The following is a 22,484-nucleotide window of genomic DNA, read 5'->3' as shown; positions in this document are numbered from 1 at the left end:
CTGTCATCCATTCCCAGCTTCTGACGGGCAGAGGCGCCACTCCTACCCGCCCTGGTTAATAGCCACTGATGGACCAAACCGCCATGATTTTATCTAGCTCTTGTTTGAACCCTCTTGACCTTCACAGCATCCTCTGGCGAGTTGTTCCACAGGTTGACTGTGGACTGTGTGAAGTCCTGCCTTTAGTTCGCTCAAACCTACTGCCTATTGATTTCATTTGGTGACCCCGGCTCTTCTGTTGAGCGAAGGAGGAGCTATAACTCTTCTTTATTCACTTTCCTGCACCAGTCACAGTTGCATAGGCCTCTGCCATATGCCCTGTTTCCAAGCGGAAGAGCCCATCCTTTTAATCTTGCCCGATGTGCCAGCCATTCCATACGCCGCGGCCTCTTTGCTGCCTTTTTCAGACTGCGACCCCGGCTGCTCGCCATGCTGAAGCTGTGGGTTTGTGCACATGCAATAAGGTCGCTGTCTCTTTCTCTATCCCTTTCTTACTGATTCCCAACACTGTTGCCTTTTTTTGCCTGCCGCCACACACAGGAGTGGAGAACTATCCACACTGGCTCCCAGATCTCTCAAGTCATTTAGTCCCCATCATTTTACACGTGCCATTGGGATTGTGTTCTCCAGTTTGCATTACTTTGCACTTATCAGCGCTGAATTTTATCCACCCGACAGAAATCCGTTTGCAGTGGCTGTTGATTGAAAGAGCTGTTGCCTGTTGCATGCCTGTGTGCCAGTAGACATAGTACTTGGGCAGTGTGTGGGCGTGTGCACACAGCTCTGTTGGTGCAGCTCTTGCTTCCTGGTAGGTATGGGGGTACAGGGCCCTGCTTGAGCTAGGACTCAGCAGTTGCTTTTCAGTTGCTTAAACAAACTGCTGGGTTTGTGCTCCCACGTAAAGTGACTCTTCGCTCACCATGGCCATGCCAGCCGTGTGGCTTGGGCAGCGTCTGTCAGAGGGGAGAGTTTCCCAGGAGGGCTCTGCTGCCCTGTGCAGGGGACAACCTGCGGGGATGGTTCTGCCTACTCCAGGGCAGCAGTACCTGGCTCCTCTGCTGCTGGCTGGAGCCATTTCAGGGCCGTGCTGGACGTCGAAGGGAAGGAGCCTTACGATTTGAGGAGACAATGACTGCAGCTTGTGTGCTGGCAGGGCCTGGTAGCCGGGCGCTGCCCTGTCGGATGGGACCTATCTGTTCTATCCCTTTCCCTGGGCACTCGCTCCCCTCCACAGGCTGGGAAGTCTGCCGGCTGGCATTGCTTGCACTAACCAGGAGCCGTGCCCCTTGCACCTCGCAGGGTGGGTGTGTAGCATGTCATCAAATGAAAAGCAAACCCCTTGGTGTCTTGCTGCCCTGACTGCATGGTGGCGCTTCCCTGGAGTGCAGCGTTTCTCTGGGTGACAGCTCTCGACTTTCTGCCCATCAGCGTGCCTGGTGCTAGTCGTGGCGTGTGTGTGGTGAGCCGTGAGTGTGCCTGGCCGGTGCACGGAACACTCGTGTGGGGCAGTTCAGGCCCAGTGGGGGTGATAGGCCACGCTGAGAGCTGCACTGACCCTGCCCAGGTACTGCGTGTCCTTGGAACCCACCCTGAATAACCCTGATCTCTGTTCTTGCAGGGAAGGGAATGAGCCCGGGGATTCCGCCAAGATCTCATACCGTGAGTTGCTGCAGAAGGTCTGCCAGTTTGCCAATGTCCTCCGGGAACAAGGTACCTGACTCAGCCCGCTCTGCTGCTGCTCTGAGGTGGGAAGTGGGCTTTCCTCTAGGGGCCAGGGACCAGCTTGGGACCTGGCTTCCCAGCCCTGCTGGTGCTCTCTGCACTGGTTTCCAGCGCTCCAAACAGGGTCAAAGATGCTGACCTCTGCAGAGGCTTTGCGGGTTGCTGCTAAGTGGTGTTAGCAGATAGACGGGTGTTACTAGCTCCATCCCTGTGTTTAGTTAGGGGGCAACAGGTGCCTTGCTGGTGTAACCACCCGGAGGCAGACTCGACCCTGGGACCTCTGGAGCTTGGTGCAGGAGCTGCCTGCACAGTTTGCGCTAAAAGCCAGCTGGCTCTCAGCGAAGACTGTACAGGACGCTCATTCTCCCACCAAGTGGCCTAGGTGCCACTGTGTCCGGCAGCGACCCCCACCCCAAGGTGTGTGGGTCCTGCTGGGAACTTCCAGGAGGCTTTGGTGACAGCGCTGGCAGCTGGCACCGCTCTGGGGCGTTGCACACAGTGGCACCCTGGCAAGGTTACCATTCCAGGTGCCTTACCAAGAACTTCAGCGCTTCCAAGAGCCACTGATGTGGCTCGCGGATCCCTGCCCTGCCCTGCTGTCGCCGTTGCACTGTAGAAGGTTGTACGCACTTTCGGTTCTTTGGCTCTCTGACAATGCCAGCAGCTGTGACTCTCCAAGTTAATGTCACTGGATAGCCTCGGCGGGGCCTGGCATCCCTATCAAATGCATGAAGGCACACAGGGTTAAATGTGCAACCTGTGCACGGAGCTTGAAACTGCCAGCTCGGGTTCACTTACCTGGTGCTGATTAACATTCTGCCAGCTTGTGGCTTTCTCTCTGGTTTCTGTGCTGTGTTTGTCTCCCCTGCGTCCTCCAGGAGCAGCAAGGCAGAGGTCTTGATAGCCCCATGTCACTGAAGTCGTAGCTCTTCTGCCAGCCTGGGGAATAGCTTTGGTGTCTCTTTCGCAGGCGTAAAGAAAGGAGACAGAGTTTCTATCTACATGCCGATGATTATTGAGCTGGTCGTCGCCATGCTGGCCTGTGCCAGGATTGGAGCTCTGCACTCCATTGTGGTAGGAGATGCGCTAAATGCAGCGTCGCTGCTGGGGGCGGAGTGGCAGCGTGGTGGGAAGGGCTGGAAAGCTGGGCAGAGGGCAGGAGAGATGGGTGGCAGCTAAAATGGAGGTGCGGGTTCCTGTCCCACTTGCTCTCGCTAAAAGCCTGCCTTGAAAAAGTAGAGCGGGTTTCCGCAGTGCTCTGCCAGCTGTTCCATGGCAGCTGCCTGGAAGGAGCCATCACCCCCTTGCCCTTCTCCAAAGGAAGGCTCTGGGCATGAGTGGTGGGGCTCAGGCACCTCCGGGCGCTCTGGCAGTATCCGGCAGTGCCTGATGCTCTCGGATGCCGGTTTGAGCCCTTTCGCGGCTGAGCTGAACGATCGTGTTCTTCTGTCAGTTTGCAGGTTTCTCAGCTGAATCCCTTTGTGAGCGGATTCTCGATTCCAATTGTTCTCTCCTCATTACAGCAGGTAACACATCCCCCTGCACCTTGCAGGTCCATACCAACCCCTTTAATATTAGCTCAGGGAAATCAGTTCCTGTCAGTGGGGTCTTCTGCTCAGGTGGGGTGGAGGAAGGAGCCGGTTCTGGGCCACATTCCTCCTGAGTAACAGTTTCCCCTTGCCTGATAAACATGGTGGAGTGTCACAACAGCTTGGGCACTTTGCAGCCCGCTCTTTGTAGCCACTGTGTTTGCAAAGCCTCGCCTCGTGCCCGAGTCTCTCGTGGAAAGCAGTCGGCTGCTCTGTGAGGCCGTTCCGTGTCACTCGCCTGCTGCCCTCTAGCCAGCGGCAGCGTTTTGAAGCATCTGATGCTGTGAAGCTGCACAGCTTTACTTGCAAGACAGCAGCTCACCTGGAGTGCTGCGAGATTTGCAGATTAGTCCCTGGCTTTCCCCAGACATGTTCTCTGTGGCAGTGGTGATGCCATAGAGAATAGACAGGAGAGCCGGGGAAGAAAGGCCTCGTCCATCATGCAGTCTGCTTTCTGTCAGCCGAGGGCACATTTCCAAGTGTTCTGGGCAACCTCGGTTTGAACCTCTTCCAAGGAGGGACTTCTCCAGTCCCTCGGAGAAGTTTTCTGTAGTGTTAACTGCTCATTAGGCAACCTCTCCTGACACCTGTGCAAATATTCTTTTCCATTCATTGAATCTCATCCAGTCATGCCTTCAGGAACCATCTGTTCCCTTCCTCCCTACCAGTGACCTTCAAGTACCTCTAGGCTGCCCTGGCTAATGAGCCCCTTTAATGAGTCACTTACTCTTTTATAGATGCCTTTTATAGAGGTGATAAGCTGATCAACCTGAAGCAGATCGCGGACGAGGCCCTGCAGAAATGTAAAGAGAAGTAAGTTCCTGTTCTGGAATGAGGGGTTTCCTGCTACAATACACTGCGTAATTGCAACTGACCGCTAACCACGGCAGCGGCTGCAGGCACCGGACAGCCACGGAAATCATCCTCAGCGTAGGCGTGCTCAGCTCAGGAGATGTGCTTGGAAATCTTTTCTCTGGCCCTCTTTGACCTGAAGGCTCTCAGAGCGAATACAGCGTAAACTGTAAAGGGAGGTTGCTCGATGCTGCCCGGCTGGTTAGGCCAGAGGGTGAGGATAACGCCTTCCAGTCAAGGCTGTGGAGTGTGGGGAGTTGGAGGCTGCGTGTGCTTACCTGAAACGCTGGGGGCCAGTCTGACAGCGGGCCACGACGACTTTTGCTTGGCACCAAACAAACTGACAGCCCTGTAATACAGGTTTGAAAACTGCCCAGCCAGCTGTGGTGGCTAATGCCCTGTGGGATAACACCGGCAGTGTGCCTGTGCCCCATTGGCAGAGGCACAGCTAAGGAGTTGGCGGTTCTGTAGCCCCTTCCATTAGGTCGCCCAGCTTCTCACTAATATCAGGGCGCTCATTTTCACAGCCCGCTGGCAGAGAGCCTGGTTCATTAGCCCTGGTGTTGGTGGGCAGACAGTGAGATAAGTGAAGCCAGTCTTGCCTGATATCCTCTCGCTGTCTGGCAAGGAAAGCCCAAGCTAAGCCCCACACCCAGAGACTTGGCTGAAGGATTCCCTTGCCCGTGGCCTGGGAAAGCTCCTTCCCTGCGCGGCTGGGAAATGCAGCCGGGAAGTGGCGGTGACAGAGGAAGGTGATGGGAGAAGGGCAAGGGCAGGCATGCAGGGCTCTCGCCAGCGGTGGGGTAATGCTGCATGCTAAGCTGTCGGCTGGTGGGAGCCGTTCGGTTTCATGTTGGTGCTGAGTGCTCAGGAGAGTCGCGGGGTAAATCCGGTATGACACTGTGTCTCTGCACTGTGCTCTGCCGGCGGCGGGGGAGCGGCAGGCCCGCCTTGCCGCTCGCGTGCTGTTGGTGACCGTTTGCTGTCTGCAGTAACTAGTGGTGCACATGCTGCTCGTGGGCCTGAGCAGGGGGGCAGCACCGTGGTTGGGGTTGCACTAAGGGCTGACTGCCTTTAGCCCTGCCCCTTCTGCCTTTGGCTCCACCCTCCCACCTTGCCCTGGGCCCTGCTGATGGCCTTAGAGAACGGGGCCCCAGCTAGCCTAGCAACTGGGCGCAGGCTGATGGCTCTTGCGCTCCTCTGCTTCGCAGGGACTCCCCCCTGAGGAGCTGCATTGTGGTCAAGCACTTGGGGCGGGAGGAGGAGCTGGTGTCGGACGGGCCGTGCAGCACGTCGCCCCCTCTGAAGCGGCTCTGCCAGGATGTGCAGGTGGGTTCCCACGGGACGCTGGGCGGGATTTCCTTGTAGCTCTGGGTGTGAGCCCAACCAATGCACCAGTACAAGCACCGGCGCCAGGCTGCTGGGGCGTTCCTGTTCGCAGCCCTCCCCGCCAGTCCCTCCCCTTTGGACTAGGCGTGAGAGGACCTCTCCGCAGCCAGCCGCCCACTATGCTGGCTGGCTGCTTTCCCGGCGCTCTGCTGGGGCCTGGCTGGCAGCTCCCCAGGAGGAGGTGCTGGGGCAGGATTCCACAAGCCGGAACAAGACACCTCCTCTCCTCAGCACAGGTGTTCTCCTTCTTAATGAGAGCTCTCTGCCCAGGAAGTGCCCATAGCCCTGGCAGCCACACACGGTCCCCAGCCTTGCCTGTCTCCCTGCTGCCAGCGTGGGGTGGGGCGGGTGGCTCAGTCAGCTGAGCTGCAGGGTGATGGGAGCCTTCACTGGGCCACCTGCAGGCCAACCTCGCACAGTGTTGCCGGAGCTGACTGGAAAGGGCAGTTGCTGGGCACTTGACGTTTGCTCATTCAGGCAGAGCACAGGGTCTTGTTTTCCTGGTAAGAGTCCGTCAATCTTGGGGCAGCCAGGCTGTCCCCAGACCAGAGAAACCAGCTGCCTGTGAAATGGTTTCCAAGACCCCAGGGCAAGTGTCCTCTCCCCTTGCAGCCTGGCAGGGTTGGGCAGTGGGATTCTTTATGGGATTAGCGACTTCCTTACGTTCCCAAAGAGAGCTGGTCCCTCTGGGTGCAGGACCGGCCCGGGCTGGTAGGTTCCTCGTTAGGGAGGTCGGACCCGAGACTTCTGCCCTCCAGGATTTCAGTCATTTTCAGCGTGTTCCTGAGTGCGGGCTTGTCTTTTCCCAGTGCGGCCTCGCTGTGCCTGACGGCTGGCTGGGATTCTCCAGCCAAGGGAGAAGGCTTCCAGCCAGGGAGGGGACAAGCCAGCGAAGAGCTGGAGGTTGCCAAAGGGGGAGGTGCTCTGGCCAGGGTGTGAGACACGCTGCCCATCCCTGCTGCCTCTCGCTGGAGGGAGGCCGCAGCCCATTGTTGGGGCAGGATCCCTCCTTGCCACTTGCTTGATTGGGAAAGCTCCTGTCAGTGCCCTGAGGCTGCTCCGGCTGCCCCGGGCTAGCACAAACCCTGGCCTGTGCTGTGTCCCGTGCGTGGTGGGGAATCCAGCAGTTCCAAATGGGCTGAGCGGCCGGGGAGCTGCTGTGGCGTGAGGCTGGCCGAGGGGTGGAGCCCTGCGGAGTGGCGGGTGTCTGCTTTCTGTGGTGGGTGCGCTCATGTGCGCAGCCGGTAGTGGGGCTGTTTTTGCAGCTGAAGATGCGGATGCTGATTTTGGACCCGCGCAGGGCTCCAGTGAGCGTGTTTGCGCCTCCAGGGTGGGTTTGGGCTGCCCTAGGGTCACCGAACTGCACCGCTGGAAAGCACCTCAAGAGGTCTTCGGGTCCAGGAGCGTGGCAGGGCCAAGCGCCGTCTAGACCGGGGGCGACCGCGCGGCCGTTGCCCGTGTGCGGGGTGCTGGATGCTGCAGGCTTTTCCTGCCAGCGTTTCAAAGGGACGCGTGCTGGCGGCCTGGCGTGCTGCACGGTGAGGAGCGTGCTGACTGAGAGCTGTGCCGCCCTCGGCAGCCAGCGCACCCTGCGACCTCGAGGGGCGCCGGCACAGTGAGCAGTGCCGCCCTGTCCTGGGAGACCATCGTGGTCACCCCCGCCACGCCGCCTGCTGCTCCACGGAGGGCCGCCAATGCAGCCTGCTCGCTAGCCTGGCGTGCCCCTTTGATCTGGCCCATCTCGTGCGCCAGCTGGAGAGCTCGGGGAACTGCGCTTCAGACGGTTCCCTGGGGACGTTTTCAAGGTTTGGGTCCGTGGGCACCGTTACAAGCCCTGTTTGCAGCAGACGGGCGCTGCCCGCCTGGAGGTGCAGCTCTGGGGGGCCCTGAGCACTCTTGGGTAGGGGCCAGCACATCCCCCCTTCTGCTTGCCAGTCTGGCCCTGAACACTGGCCTCTGCTCTGACTTGGGCCCGGGAGCAATGCTGGGCAGCGCTAAGTACAGGGACAGTCGTGGGCGCTTGTAACTTGAAACCAGTAGGTTGGCTGTGGTCTGGCCACTGTGTGCTCCCCTGGGCTGTGGGCCCTCGGCTGTGGGCTGGCCTTTCTCTGGCAGCGGCAGGGCTGCCTTCGCCGGGGTCAGTGTTGTCAGCGCGAGCTAGGGCTGAGTTACCCTTCATCCAGGCTCAACGGTGCTGTTCGTTGCTCACCACCTACTCCTGGTAAATCCTGTTACACGCTCCCTGGCTCAGCACTTGCTGCTCCCGCACAGAGCGCACCAGGCGAGGTGACCCCGCCGGGCTTGGCGGAAGAGGTGCATCTCTCGGCAGCAAAGGGCAGGTGGGGGGTCAGTCAGAGTGCGCCTCCTGGCTTAGGATTCTCCCTGCCGCCTGCTGAGCCCAGAGCCTCCCCAGCCTGCACAGCACTGGCCAGCGTGGCCCCAGGCTGCTCCTCCACTTCTCAACTCACCCTCCCTCTTTGTGGCTTTTTAACAGGGAAAAGAGACTGAGAGCTCAAAGAGATCCCGTCCCAAGGTATTTACATCCAGCAGCAGCTTTCTCCTCCCGTCACCTCTCCCCTGTGCTTCCCTGTCCGTCTTGCGCCCTCTAACAGCTCTGTCTCTGCACCACCACGTATGTCGTCCTAATCAGGTCACCAGCATTTGCATGTTAGCGAGAGCCTCACCGTGCCGTGTCTCTCGGCTGCAGCCCCCCGGGGGCCTCGGGCTGACTCCCCAGGGATGGAGTAGGGCAGTCACCTTGCGGCGTTAACATCGGAGGAATCTTCTGTAGTAGCTTACATGTACAGAGGCGCAGGTGGCGAAAGGAACTCAGACTCTTACGCTGTGGGCTGGGGCTTTTTTGCCGGTGACAGCCCTTCCCGGTGCCTTTGGCAAAGGGCTGGTGCCACAGCCCTGGCTTTCTCCTGCGGCAGGGTGGTGTAGACAGAGCAGCACAGGAGGCACCGTGCTCCCGGCAGAGGGGCGAGCCACACACCCAGGATCTGGTGCCATTTAATCCGTTTACCTTCACAGACAGTTCTTAACGTTAACCGCCTGTTGGGGGGAAGTTGGCGCTAATGGATGTTAACTTTCCAATGGCTGCTCTGTGTGTGGAGAACTCTGCCACTAACCCCGCCCCCCCTCCCCAAAACGCCACGGTCATGCTCCCCTTCCAGCATCACGTGTTTGCTAGCTGCTCAGGTGTCGACACAGGTAAGCCGTGTCTTCTCCTGCAGCTTTCACGCCTGACCTCTGTGACAAGGGGCTCCCGTGGGCTCCAGCTGGCTGCAGGCGGCTCTTGGGGAAGCGTCCTGCAGGGTAACAGAGGCAGTGTGCCTGAGGCCGTGTTCGTCAGTAGCCGTGTCTGAACAGTCAGGACTTGGCACCAGTTCCTGGAATGCCGTCTCTTATCAGTTCCCAAGGGCGTGTGCTCTCCTGTGATAAGCTGTTTGCCTTGTGGTACCACCCGGATTAACACAGCAGGGGACTGGACCCAGCTGGTTCTTCCAACCTCTCTGCTGTGCTGGTGAGCCCGAGCAGCATGCTGACGTGGGCAGGAAGGCGCACAGCCTGGCTCCAGCTGGACGGATATCCTGGTACACTGGGTGTGGACCATGCACACCTGCTTTCCAGGAGCTGAGGTTTGCCCAGCTGTTAGGCTGGGGGACTCAGGCGCTCACGTTGGTCAGAGTTTGGTGCCGACTGCCCTGAGGCCCGCGTGCAAATCCCACCCTTGCTTTGCGAAGGCCGCCACCGCCGCCTACTCGTCTCACCCTGATTGCTGCCCAGCATTCTGCCTGTGGGATTAGCAGACGGCCCCGGCCCCGGCCCCGGGTCAGAAGCCAAGATAGTTGGAACTAATTTCTAGAGCAGTTCCCAGCCTGGGGCCTGCGGGGGCAGGGAAGAACCGAGATGAATAAAAATGTCATCGTTTTATTTAGTTCTGAATAAACAGCAAAGTTACAATCGATCATTTTTCAACGGAACCTCTTCCGATGGTGTCATCACTGGCTGGCTGAAGCCTCTGGGGTGGTTTCCTTTTTCACGGAATGAAGTGTACATAGGGGCTGGAACTGGCTTCGGGCGGGGGCCCTGAACGGTTTGGGGGGCAGCTGGGGCGGTTGGGAACCCCTGTTCAGGAGGGCGGTTGAGCAGAGGCTCCCCTGGAGTTGGTCTGAAGTGACACCCAGGAGCTGGCTTTGCTGGGTCCTGTCGCCCCCCTTAGTTGGAGCCATGTCAGTCCCATGATGTGCAGAGACCAGAGGTGGCTGCTCCACCGGATGCCGCGCCCTTGCCCACCTTGTGTTTCCCACGGGCAGGCGAGTGGTGAGTGGGGACGCTCTTCTCAGCTGTGCTCAACAGGACCAAACTGCCGTGGAGAGAAACCCTCCGGCTTCGGCAAGTTAGGCCGAAGCTTCGCCGTAGGAATTGGTGCAAATCCTATGTCCCTCCCCCCAGCAGCCTGAAGGTGCTGTCGCCCGGCCGTGGGGGCTGCTGCAGCTGGGCAGAGCAGCCGGGCGGAGAGAGAATTCTTGGGTTAGTTTTGAACGTGGTTGGTCAATCAAATCCTGCAGGGGCTGGATGGGCGCACCTGTCTGGAGCCCGTTTGGGATCCGAAAGGGGAACCCAAAGGGGGTGGGGAGGCGCTGCAGGGCTGTCCAGAGAGCGCTGGGGGCAGTCACGACCATCCCACGGCAGAAGGGGAAACCCCTCCCGGCCGTGCTCAGGACTGCGCTGAGCCTGCCAGGTGAGGGGAGGTGGTGGCTGAAGGAGACCCCAGTGCAGCTGGGAGGCCTGCCCCCCCTCGCAGGGGAGGGAGATGAGGGATGAGTGTGGCACTGGCGTGCTGCCTCCGTGCCCCCAGGCCTGGAGGGGGCTCAGAGCGCAGCCACAGCCTGGAAGGGTCTGTTCCTCAGGATAAGCTACATACAGCTGAAGCCAGCAATGCGGGGGGGAGTGGGGCCGAACTTCCCTAGCGCAGGATCCTCATACCCTGCGGCAGCTTAGGGCTGGGCTGAACGAGTGCCAGAGTGCGGTGCTGCCAGCAGCGAGCTTTGCCAGGTGGGGCTGTCTGGCTGGATGGCCGGGGGAGCATGGAGGGGCTGTGTGCAGGGCTGGCTTGCTGCCCCTTCTCCTGCAGGCTAGCCAGCACCGTGTGTGCTGTGCAGAGCCGGCTAGTACAGCCTCTCCTGGCCCCGCCTGGCTGGGAGGGGATGGTGCTCGCAAGTGGGGGACCAGCAGCTGAGGTTAGTGGCGACTGGCTTCCCCCAGCCCGGCGCTGATGGCCGGGAATCCTCCAGGCACGTTGCTGCTGACCCCTCCCACAGCAGGCAGGACCAAATTCTGCAGCACGGCCCCAGCTCTGGCTTCCACGCAGCACCCCTGGGCTGGGACCTGTCACGCTACTCCGCCTGCCAGGAGTGTCGCCTGCTGGCAGCCTTGAGCTGCCGGGGCTGCACCTCAGCGGTTTGGGTCATGCTTCAGAGGATTTCTCAGTGGGGCCGTGGGCGGAGGGGGATGACACGCTGGTTTGACGGAGACCGTGGTTCTGACACGTGGTTGTGCAGCAGCCAGGGGCTCGGGGCAGCTCCTGTGGCCAGGGGATGTGCCACGCGCACCATGTGCCCAGCTGATGGGCCTTCTGCAACAGCACGTTGGCTCGTCCAGCCCGGCTGCTGGTGGGTCATGTCTTCCACCTCCCACTCTCCTGCAGACCCCGTGGAGCGCCGGGGTGGACCTGTGGTGGCACGAGCTGATGAAGAACGCCAGCAAGGAGTGTGAGCCCGAGTGGTGTGACGCAGAAGATGAACTGTTCATTCTGTACACCAGTGGATCAACCGGGAAGCCCAAGGTATTCCTCACAATGGCTAACTCCTTCCCTGGCCTCGGGGACGCCGGCACCGGTCGCTGGGCCGTGGGGCTCGGGGACGCCGGAAGGGCATCCTGTGGCAGATTAACATAAGGGAAGTTGCCCCAGGACCCCCAGGTGTGAGGGTCCCAACGCTCCATAACTGCATTTGGTTTAAACAAGTGGTATGAGCAGAGCACAGGCGAGGGTTCGGGTCGGCCATTGGTTGAAGTTCGGTAACGGTGCTGTGCAGCGAGTACTCGTGAGTGTGGCCGGATTTGAAAGGCTCAGTGATGACGTGACGTTATGTTTGAGTCCCTGGGGGGCTGTCCTGTGACTTGTCTCAGGGCCTGGCCCGGGAGCTGCCCTGCTGAGCCCGTGTTTTGTTGCAGGGCATTGTGCACACGGTGGGCGGATACATGATTTTTGCTGCCACTACTTTTAAGTACGTGTTTGACCACCACCCTGCGGACGTGTACTGGTGCACGGCTGACATTGGCTGGATAACCGGCCACTCCTACCTCACTTACGGGCCTCTGGCAAATGGGGCAACCAGTGTTTTGGTGAGTTCCATGGGGGCCCTCGGGCGCCGCTTCTGTGGTGTGCCCAAGCCCTGGTGACCCGCCCTTTCTGGGCGCTGGCTGGCGCGTGCTTGGCAGTCACCAAGCTATGCAGGCTGCAGTGCTGCCCTGCCCTGCCCTGTCCGGAGGGTGAGGGTGAGCCTGAAGCCGAGGCGACTGGCACCCACTGCTCTCGCAGCTGGGTTTCGTTTGTCCTCAGGCCGGGCCGTGCAGCTGTGGGGCTGGGAGAGCGACTGCGCCAGGGTTGGTCTTGCTGCTGGGACGCTTTGTTGGCACATTCCTTCCCAGAGCTGGGAGGATGGCTGGGGAGAGGCTGGCAGCACCCAGACTCCCTGAGCGACCCCAGCAAGTCGGGGTGGGAGGGAGGGAGGGAGGACGTCTGGCCTCTTTCACCCCAAGCTGCATGGCAGGGCTGCAGGCCTCATGTTACCTGTGCGGGGCCCCGGGCGTGCGCTGCCATCCTGGTTCCCACAGCCTGGGCTAGCTGGGCAGAGCCAGCCCCGCCTTCTGGCTGAGCACCCCTCAGCCTGTGTCGGGGTGAGCGCCAGGACCTGCACTGAGCAGGCGCTGTGCTGTGTCGGCTCCCAGCAGGGACCACCTGGCACGAAGAGCCGTGGAGTCCAGCAGCCGGTGGCTGGAGCAGCGTCTGCTGAGGGCATGCAGGGGAGCTCTCCCTGGAGTGGGGCCAGAGGGTCAGGGCTTGGCACTGGAAGACCCTTAGGGTTTGTCGGTGCGGTGAGGAGAGCTTAGATCCCTGCCTTTGTCCTGCTCTTGTTCTTTCCTGCTCAGTGCCGCCCAGAGCCAGAGAGCGACTTGCTCTGGCCCGGCAGCCCCAGGCCTAGAGCGAGGTGGGCTCCTGGCCATCCCTGCACTCAGCCCCGGCTGGCCAGGCTTTGGGGCCGGGGCCAGACGTTCCCCAGGCAGGTGGGGGCTGTGCTGATGCACTGTCTCTTGCAGTTTGAAGGTCTGCCCATCTATCCGGACGTCGGCCGCATGTGGAGCATCATCGACAAGTACCAAGTGACCAAGTTCTACACGGCGCCCACAGCCATCCGGCTACTCATGAAGTACGGCGAGGAGCCTGTCCAAAAGTGAGCCCAGTTCTGTGGCAGTGGGGACCTGGAGCCTGGCTCTGGGCGGGGAGCTCGGTAGCTCTGCGGAAGTAAGGACCTGGAGCCTGGGATTGTCCTGGGGCTCGTGGCCTGAGAGCTGCTGTCCCTCCTTGAAGAGGTGGTTGTGGTTTCCCAGTTCCAGCTGTGCGGGTCTGGCCCAGCTGGCTGCACCCAGCAGAGAAGTGCTGGAGGAGAGGGGCGTGGGGCTGTCTTCAACCGCAAGCAGGAAGCGTCTCTGCTAGTTGGCGATGGGGCATTGCCAGGGGGTGAGTTAGTGCAGGGAATTCTTTGCAGGCTGCTGGGTCTGGCCCAATCACCGTACTGGGGATTGGGAAGGAATCCCCCTGTCAGGCGGGCAGAGACCAGGGCTCCCTGTGAGCTGAGGGCTCGGGCGGCTGTCCAGGAGAGAGTCAGCCGCCAGCAGCGTTTGCTTCCATTGGTGGTGCACCTCACCCGTACCTCAGTGCATGTAACAAAACTTATTCCTCCCACAGCTGGGCAGGATTAGCAGGAACACTGTCAGGGAGCCTGGCTGTGCCATGTGGAGCATGGGCCATTTTCAGCTAGTGCCAATGTGGGGCGTACCAAGGGGCTGGCTCCCATCGGCTCCACATACCCTGCCCTGCTTCTCTGTAACCCCCAACAGTCTGTGCCGACATGGGTCTCTGGGACAGTCCCTTGCCGGCACCCCAGGGCGCGGCTCTGCCCTGCGTGAAACCTGCCACGTCCCACTGCAGGTACAGCCGGAAGTCCCTGAAGGTGCTGGGGACGGTCGGGGAGCCTATCAACCCTGAAGCCTGGCTGTGGTACTACTGGGTGGTGGGAGAAGGGCGGTGTCCCATCGTCGATACCTTCTGGCAGACAGAGACGGTGAGTTCCTCTGGCCAGCTCTGCTCCGACCACTCCCTGCCCCTCAGGGGACCCCGGGGGCACAGGGTACGTCCCCGATCAGTCCCAGCCAGGCCTGCCCCCAAGCCCGGGGCACGGGGAAGGGCTGCTCTTACTTCCCGGCCCAGCGTCTCTGCTGAGAGGCTCTGCCTCTCTTCTGGGGCCTGCCCGACGGACAGACTCACCTGCCGCTCCCTCCCCTCCCGGTCTGCGTGGTGTGGGGTGGGGGGGTCGGTGAGGGGTCAGGCAGTGCAACTGGCTGATCTCTGTGGCTTCCTCCCGCAGGGTGGCCACGTGCTGACTCCGCTGCCTGCTGCCACGCCCATGAAGCCAGGCTCCGCGGTGAGTAGAAGCCGTCAGGGCTCTGGCTGGGGATTTCCCTGTGGCCAGTGACTCTGGGGTGGGGTGTGTGCTCAGTGACACCTGTCAGGCCCCTCTGAACTCGCTGGGGTGGGTGTGGGTGTGTGTGTGTAGAGAGTTTCCTTCCCTGGAGCACTGATGGGGTGAATCCCGGGGGGGTGCCTGGCACTACTGGAGTCTGAGACAAAGTGCCCCCCCCCCAACCTGCGTAGCCAGGCTGGGCCACAATCCCTCCCCAGAGCCAGGTGCACCTCACCCCGCCTTGGTCTGGGGCATGGGGTTGCAATTCTCACTGTTCACCCTTCTCTGGCCATGACTGGCCCCTGCAGACGTTTCCATTCTTCGGCGTGGTCCCGGCCATCCTGAACGAGTGTGGGGAGGAGCTGGAGGGAGAAGCTGAGGGCTACCTGGTAAGGTCCTGTGCTCAGCCTGAGCCCTGTCAGTTACGGCAGGCTGCAGGGATGTCCTGAGTGACTGCCATCTCTGCTGGGGAGCGGAGGGCCGTGTGCACGGGGTGCCAAGCCAGGTTGCCCTGCACAGGCGTGGCTGGGTACACCTGCAAGCTGCCCTGTGCTGGTAGCGGTGCTGCTGGAAGAAGGCCAGGGCGGGGCTGTCCCTGAGCTGCTCCTTGCTTTAGGGAGTTTGTGATGGAATGTGCCAGGCCTGGGGACAGCCCTCGGTGGGAATTGCTGCCCTGGGGGGGGATCTTCCTTGTGTCTTTTGTAGCAGGGGGATGATTCCATCTACCCCTGGGGCCCTGGGCATTCTCCAGCGCTGACAGCTTTTAACCGGAGCTTGGAGGTTTCCTGACAGGGTGGGTGGGGATCATTCTGGGGGGTTCTTGGCCATGATCGGGAACTGGGGGCTCACCTGCTTCTTTTGGAGCTGTCCAACGTGCTATAAGAAGGCCACGGCTCAGCTGTGCCACCACCACTGGCTTGCTGCGCAGCCATGCCAAGGGTGCCCTTGACAGGTAGCCTGGGCCCTGTGCTGCTGATCTCCTGGATGTGGGTAGCAGTGCTCCCTTCTGGCCTTGGGATGGGCGGATTCGCCGCAAGGGGCAAAATGCATTGGGTGCAGCTGGGGGTGGGGGCGCGGAAGAAGTGGCATGGCCCTGTGGGTGCTGGGCTCTGAGGCTTGGCTTAATCTGCTGGCACTTCCTGCTCCTGCCAGCTGCAATGGGGCCTGCAGCCAGGGCAGCGTGGGGCTGAGCTAGCGAACGGGCCCAGGGGAGACGGCAGCCAAGGGCTCGTGCTGCTTTAGGGCTGTCTGATGCCTGGCTCTGCACCCCCCAGGTATTCAAGCAGCCCTGGCCTGGAATAATGCGCACTCTCTATGGGAACCACCAGCGATTTGAGACCACCTACTTCAAGAAGTTCCCGGGGTACTATGTGACGGGGGATGGTGAGTCTTCGGTCGGCAGCCTGGGCCCGGGACGGCGTGGCCTCCGAAGCACCCCTGCATGCTGGGTGGCGGGGGCTAATCTGCTGGCTGGGAGTTACGGGGTGGGGCAGGCAGAGCCTTCCAGTGTCCCCTGCAGGCTCGGAGGCATTGAGTTGTGCGCTCTCATCTCACGCTGGCGGCTGGCTCTTTGTAGGCTGCAAGAGAGACAAGGATGGCTACTACTGGATCACGGGGCGCATTGACGACATGCTCAACGTCTCTGGTGAGAACAGAGCCTCCAGCTGCAGGGGCAGGTTAAAAATCCCAGCTGGGCCCGCCCAGAGACCCCGGGCTTCTCCCTGTGTTGTGCGAAGCTCCTGTCCCTTGTCGAGTGCCCGGGTCTGGGCCATGCGGCGCACTGCCCTCTCCCCAGCACGCAGGGGCAGCTCTGAGCAGTCTCCCAGCAGGCCCTCGTACTGCACGCGGACAGGCCACCTGCCCAGAGCTCGGCAGCGAGCCCTCCCGGGGAAGGGGAGCCGGATGCTGCTGCTGGGCTCAGCACAGCGCCGTCTGTCCCTCCAGGCCACTTGCTGAGCACGGCGGAGGTGGAGTCGGCCCTGGTGGAGCATGCTGCCGTTGCTGAGGCTGCGGTGGTGAGTCGGCCCCACCCGGTGAAGGGCGAGTGTCTCTACTGCTTTGTGACCTTGAGGGATGGCAGCGAGTTCACCAAGGCCCTGATGCAGGAGCTGAGAAAGCAAGGTACCGGAGGCAGAGCTGGTGTCCCCGGCCCGGTGAATGGGGGAGGACCCAGCTCCACTCGCTGGGGGTGGGGGAGGCAGGCGTGGGACTGCCCTGGGGCCAGGACCCTCCAGGTGCTGTTATCGCTGCTGCCTTTGAACTGTTCTGCTCGGGGTCCAGGGCCTTGGTTTCCCAGAGGGGAAGGGGATGTCAGTGGGGGTCTCGTGCCTGCCTCGGGGCCTGCCAAGCCCACTCCCGCTGCCAGCGCCGGACACACAGAGTCCTCAGCCGCTGCAAACCCCACGCTGGCCCAAAATGGGGCAGGGGCTGTGATGCCTGCCTGCAGCTTGGTGGGGGTGGGGATCGTAGTGGCTCCCGCCTGCAAGTGGGAGTCCAGCTAGCCTGACGTGAGCTCCTCTGACGCCCAGAGGCTGGGCTGCCTGCTGCTCCGGGGAGCCCCGTGTGCTGTGGAGTGGGCACAGAGCCCAGGGACGCGCCTGATGTGCCTCCTCTGGAGTGAGGAGAGCAGGGGGCAGATCTCTCCCCTGCAGCCGTTGAACGTGTTTGTGGGAGGCCAGGAGCTCGCTTCTCGCCGTGCAGGGACCCCCCCACTTTCCTGGCACCACAGCCCTGCTTGGCCCACTTGTCCCTCTTGCTGCTCACGGGGTCCAGCTCCCCCAGGGTCACTTCGGCTTAAAAATTGCTCAAGCTTCATAATGACCTGGCCCATCTCTGTTTTGTAGTCCGAGAAAAAATTGGCCCGATAGCAACCCCCGACTACATCCAGCACGCGCCCAGTCTGCCCAAGACCCGCTCAGGTAAGGTGCCTGGTTTGCTGTCGGCGCTGTTCCATTGGCTGCTGGCTGGCCAGTCCCTGTCCCCATGGGGTCATTACAACAGGCTTTGGTGGGGCCCTGGGAACGGTCTGGGGTGGCCCAGCGCCCTGGGGTGTCTAGGCTTGGACGAAATGGCTCCGATTCACGGTGGGACTCTCCGGACACTCCCAGCCAATCAGCACAGCTCTTTGTTGGCAGGTAAAATCATGAGGCGCATATTACGGAAGATTGCAAAGAATGACCGAGAGCTGGGAGATATCTCAACAGTGGCGGACCCAGCCGTTATAACCCACCTGTTCAGCAACAGGTGCGAGACTGTGCTGTAGCACAAGCCCATCCTCCAGACTAGAGGCGCCAGAGCCCCGAGTCCCAGGGCCGTGTGGTGCACTCGCTGGGGGAGAGAAGACGTGACCTGCTGAGGGACTGTGACAGGCCGGCCACCAGAAGAGGGGCTTGTGGTGTACCTCGCTGTGCACACTCTAGAGACGGGTGCCTTGAACTGCAGATTGGCAATACACATCTGCAGTCAAGCTGCTGTCACTCAACGCCCCGTTTGCTTTTCTGTGCTTTTAGCCCTGTTTTAAATGACTGTTGTGTAACGGATGGGGCCTGGCTTCCTGCCCAGCCTGGGAGTTGGAGGGCTGCTCCCGAAGGGAGTTATGTGCCTTGAGCTCCAGCGGATTCCTGCCCTCATCTCACTGACCGGCTGTGGGAGTCCTCTGCCTGCGCCCCAGAGCCAGTACACTTCTTGTGCTGTCTCTGTCTGTCTGTCTGTCTGTCGGGGGGGAGGCTGCTGGGAGTTCGGAAGTGCAGTAACGCAGCAGCTGCGCAAGCCTTTGTCTTTCCACCGAATGAGTTGAGTCTGAGCTGGGCGTTAGCTGAGCACCAGGGCCTCTGTGGGCTGAGGCCTTGCACACTAGTGAGGTTTAGATGATGCCTTTGGTACCCAAGTTTTCTGAGGGGAAGCGCTTGGCCCCAGGCATGGGCTTCTCTCCAGGAGCAGTGGGTGCACTGGGCCACCACAGTTTGGAGAGGCTAAGTTCAAAGCAGGCCCTGTCCTCCCTGTCCAGTCGCTGGGCTGAAAGCTTGGACCACTGGCACTTGCCCATGGGCATGGCTCATCTGGGTGCCCTGGGGGGGTGGGGCACTATGCCTACCAAAAACCAGAGGATGGCCTGCCCCCCAGGCAGGGGAGCAGGACCCAGAGGTGCCTGCTTCAGCCGGAAACCTGAGTGCCAGGTGTTTAAATTGTTTGTTTCACAGGGCTGGGTCTGGGCAGGGCAAGGCAAGAAATCCCTCTGCCAGCTGGACCATCTCCACCACCCCTGCAGCAGCAGGCACCGATGGGTTTTTGGTGTGAGTCAGTGTCCATGCTGCTTACCCCCAGGTGCTGCTCTGGCCAGGTGAGCCTCCTGCTCTGGGGTAGAAGGGGCCCATGGCCCCTTGCTAATCAACATGTGCAAAGGCAGAGAAAATAAGCTTTCACTGCTGGGCCCTGCAGGGCTGGGGTGGGGAGGGGGCGTGTCCTTACTATTGTGCGGCACTTGGCTGGGCCATGAGCTCAAAGCTCTGCCCCACAGCCAAGTCCTGATGGTGCCTGTCTAGGTCACCTGTTGTCTTGCTGCTAAGTCGCTCCCATGTTCCCACCAGTGGTCTGTAGCCTCTCTGTGTCTGTCTGCCTGGTGCACTCTGCAGCGGGGCCCTGGCTCGCTACCGTCTGTTCAGAGGAATTGTTGGAGCCTGCTGTTGTCTTCTTCTAACCTGGGGTCTGTGTAATGTTGGGTGGAAAGTGACTGAATCCTGGTGGAGCTGGAATAAAAATGAAAGCGGGGGCCTGTGCTCACTTTTGGGGGTGAGCAACGGGGGTGGTTGGTAAATGTGGATGCTGTGTGCTGGCTGATTGTTGGTGCAGCTCTGAAGCGGTGATGGCAGCCCCTGTCAACACGCAGCTGCTGCAGAAAGCAACAGGCACGTGAACTTCTGCGGTCACCCTGAGCTCTGCCTGGGGGGCAGCTGAATGGGCACGAGCTTCCTGGCTGGGTGCCAGTGACCACTTTGCACTGCCAGCGACTGGGCTCCTTGCTGGGGCTGGGTCTCCAGATCAGAGGCAGGTGGGAGAGCTACAGCTGCTGTGGGGCACTAGGAGAGGAGTTAGTGCCCCACAGCATGTTTCTAGGGGTGGGGCACATCATGGAATTTATTCCACCCCTGCTGGAAAAAAACAAGAGGAAACCAGGCTAGACTCCCCAGTGACCTGCAGGGTGGCAGGGAACCCATTGTCCTCTGGTCATGGATTTCACAGCTCTGGGAAGCTCTGCTGAGCCCCACTACTTTTAGCCTGCTATGCTAAGTAGCCACCAGCCTATACAACCCAGCTCTTGGAGAGGGCAGCAAGCCCCCAGCCTCTGCCTGAGAGTTGGTGCAGAGGCCAAGGGACTGGCTGTGGAAGCTGGGCCCTGGCAGAGCTTGCTGGGCCATGCAGCCTGGCCTGTGGGGTTGTGGCAGGGGTGGTAACTGAGGGGGCTTTGGGTGGGGGGAGGGAGTCAGGAACACAGCATGTTTGGAAGTACCTGGGCCAGCCCATTAAGTGGGAGCTCCCCCCCCACCCCCATCTAAGGGGCTCAGGCAGCAGCCATGGGGCACTTGTGCTGTCAGCTAAACACCTGGTCCGTGCTCCCTGCCTGCATGGGTGGAGCTGCTGCTTCCCTGTACCCTCTACCAGGAAGCTGCAGGCAACCCAAACACAGGCATTGGTCACACAGCTGATGCTGCCTCAGCAGTGAGGGGCAGTGCTCCTGCTGGGCTTGGGGATGATGGCACTGCTCGGGGGGAGGGGCAAGAACTACACCTGCACTGCCGCTGCCATGTGGCACAGCTGGCTGGCAGAAGTTGGGCCAAGCCCAGGCTTTAGCAGGGTCCAGGGTGTTTCAGTCCTGCAGCAGCCAGGCAGCATCAGCTGGGGCTGGAAATGGGTGACAGGTGAGGGCCACTCACTGGTGCCCTGGTTTGTTCACTCCCCTGGGGGCTGGAGAGGCTGCAACCAAACTAGGGAGATGAGCCATTGTTTTGTGGGTTAGTTCCAAAAGCAATCCTCCAAGAGCCGCAGAGCTGTGCACCCCAGCCTGGCCGGGGGTAGTGACATTGAACCCAGCATGCTTGTAACCTGCTTGCAGAACAGCACCAGCCAGCGTGGTGTTACATCACCCCAGACTGGAGCCAAGAAGGCAAAGGAAAAGGTTGTGCCTGGGGCTAGGCTCACACTGGTTGCAGCACCCTGCTACCCCTGCCTGCATTCCCAGCCCCCCCGTTGGCCCCAGGCGTAACCTCTCTGTGGATGTGCTCCAGCATCATGTGCCACCACCCCCTCCTCAGAGGTGGTCCTGTGCAGAGCCAGCTGGGGCAGCTCTCCTGGGGGCTTAGCGCACTCCCCTCCCTGGCTGCACAGGTGGCTGCTGGCCCTGCCCCCCAAGAAATACTGGAACTAAATGCAGTGTAGGGGCTGGATTCCTGGCACCTGGTAAACCAATTAAGTGGTGTTCCATGGTGGCAGCAGTAGCAAGCACCTGGTGCTGCTCATTAGCCAGGCCCCTGGCCTAGCTGGACTTTTCATCTGATGCAGTCTGGCCCTCCTGCCCCTCCCTGCAGTTTGCACCAGTGCTGGTAAGTGGAAACACGCCCCCCCCACCCCACCCCACCCCGCTTTGCAGCTAGGCATGTGCATATCCTGGCCGCAGGCGCTGTTTTGCTCGGGCTGCAGTGTATTACCACACGCTCAAGCAGCAAGGGCCCTTGGCACTGGGCATAGCCTGTCAGAATGCAGTGGCCTGCCCACTCAGGTGTGCTCTCTCTCTGTCACCCCAGCTAGCCTGCAGCACTGGACAGCTGCTCTCACCTGAGCTCTCCCACCAAGACAAACGTGCTGGCAGGCACTGGGGGCAGGGGGGAAGATGGCTTCCATCTCCAAAGGAACCTGTACCTCACCCTCAGCTGGGCCTAGACACTCACCTGCATAAATCTGGTGGACTCACCGTCATTGCCTGCGCAGATGCTTATTGCAGCACTGTACCCCTGAACAGCCACCCCCAGCTCCCTCTGTTGGCCACATCAGCCATGCTAAGCCAGTCTGAGCCACCATCGAATTAGCTCCATGAACAACAAGCAGAACCCAAGGTTCATATAGCAGGAGCATGCACTCGGCCCCTGCCCTTCCATGTTTATGACGGGACTGGGCCCTTCTCTTATGTTGTGGTTTTCAGACTTAGGACCCATGGGAAGGAGGCTCTTGAAGAGTTCCATGCTGATTTCAACAGTTTCCACCCCCACCATGAACCTTAGCCCGGTCTAGTCCACACAAGAGATCCACTTCCTGGACACTCCTGTGCAAATAAGCAATGGTCACAAAAATACCACCCTATACCGAAAACTCACAGACCGCTATGCTTATCTACATGCCTCCAGCTTCCATCCAGGGCATACAACACAATCCATTGTTTACAGCCAGGCACTAAGGTACAACCGTATTTGCTCGGACCCATCAGACAGAGACAAACATCTGTAAGACCTTTACCAAGCTTTCCTCAAACTACAATACCCACCTAAGGAAGTGAGGAAACAGATTGACAGAGCCAGACAGGTACCCAAAAGCCACCTGCTACAAGACAGGCCTTGCACAGAAAACAAGAGAACACCACTGGCCATCACATACAGCCCCTACCTAAGGCCTCTCCAGCGCATCAGCAGTGATCTGCAACCCATCCTGAACACTGATCTTTCACTCTCGCAGACCTTGGGAGGCAGGCCTGCCAACCTTAAACAAATCCTCACCAGCCACTACAAATCACAAACCAGTGACTCTAGGCCTGGAACCAGCCCCTGCAACGGTCCCTGCTGCCAACTCTCCTCACATATCTACACCAGTGACATCATCACAAAACCTAACACCAACTATACCATCAGGGGCTCCTTTACCTGCATATCTATTAATATAATATATGCCATCAAGTTCCAGCAATGCCCCACTGCAATTTACATTGGACAGCCTCTCCATAAAAGAATAAATGGACATAAATCAGACATCAGAAACAGTAATGTACAGAAGCCTGTGGGGGAACACTTCAATCTCCCTGGACACACAGTGGCAGATTTAAGGGCGACAGTCCTGAAACAAAAACATTTCAAAACTCAAA

The 22,484-nt window shown here is 60.2% G+C and overlaps 1 protein-coding gene across 6 annotated transcripts in view; it reads left to right on the top strand.

Moving 5' to 3' along the window:
• Positions 1 to 19,711, top strand: part of ACSS2 (acyl-CoA synthetase short chain family member 2) — a 62,271-nt gene extending 42,560 nt beyond the window's left edge. For 2 of the 6 annotated variants that reach the window (XM_075011724.1, XM_075011726.1), the window contains 17 exons: positions 1,619 to 1,710; positions 2,693 to 2,796; positions 3,176 to 3,248; positions 4,049 to 4,124; positions 5,375 to 5,492; positions 8,047 to 8,085; positions 11,266 to 11,403; positions 11,793 to 11,963; positions 12,939 to 13,072; positions 13,831 to 13,963; positions 14,267 to 14,323; positions 14,671 to 14,751; positions 15,637 to 15,745; positions 15,939 to 16,007; positions 16,307 to 16,483; positions 17,206 to 17,280; positions 17,497 to 19,708. In XM_075011724.1, the coding sequence (XP_074867825.1) occupies positions 1,619 to 1,710; positions 2,693 to 2,796; positions 3,176 to 3,248; positions 4,049 to 4,124; positions 5,375 to 5,492; positions 8,047 to 8,085; positions 11,266 to 11,403; positions 11,793 to 11,963; positions 12,939 to 13,072; positions 13,831 to 13,963; positions 14,267 to 14,323; positions 14,671 to 14,751; positions 15,637 to 15,745; positions 15,939 to 16,007; positions 16,307 to 16,483; positions 17,206 to 17,280; positions 17,497 to 17,624 (1,774 nt within the window). In that variant the 3' untranslated portion in view covers positions 17,625 to 19,708. Of the gene's footprint in view, positions 1 to 1,618; positions 1,711 to 2,692; positions 2,797 to 3,175; positions 3,249 to 4,048; positions 4,125 to 5,374; positions 5,493 to 8,046; positions 8,086 to 11,265; positions 11,404 to 11,792; positions 11,964 to 12,938; positions 13,073 to 13,830; positions 13,964 to 14,266; positions 14,324 to 14,670; positions 14,752 to 15,636; positions 15,746 to 15,938; positions 16,008 to 16,306; positions 16,484 to 17,205; positions 17,281 to 17,496 lie in introns of all 6 variants that reach the window. The other 4 variants (XM_075011721.1, XM_075011723.1, XM_075011722.1 and 1 more) reach the window with 4 other exon arrangements.
• The last annotated feature ends 2,773 nt before the right edge of the window (positions 19,712 to 22,484 follow it).

Source organism: Carettochelys insculpta, chromosome 17 (genome assembly GCF_033958435.1).
Source record: "Carettochelys insculpta isolate YL-2023 chromosome 17, ASM3395843v1, whole genome shotgun sequence".
In the NCBI taxonomy this organism is placed as follows: Eukaryota; Metazoa; Chordata; order Testudines; family Carettochelyidae; genus Carettochelys; species Carettochelys insculpta.
Note: the sequence above shows the minus strand (reverse complement) of the source record. Positions and strands in the feature narration are given on the sequence as shown.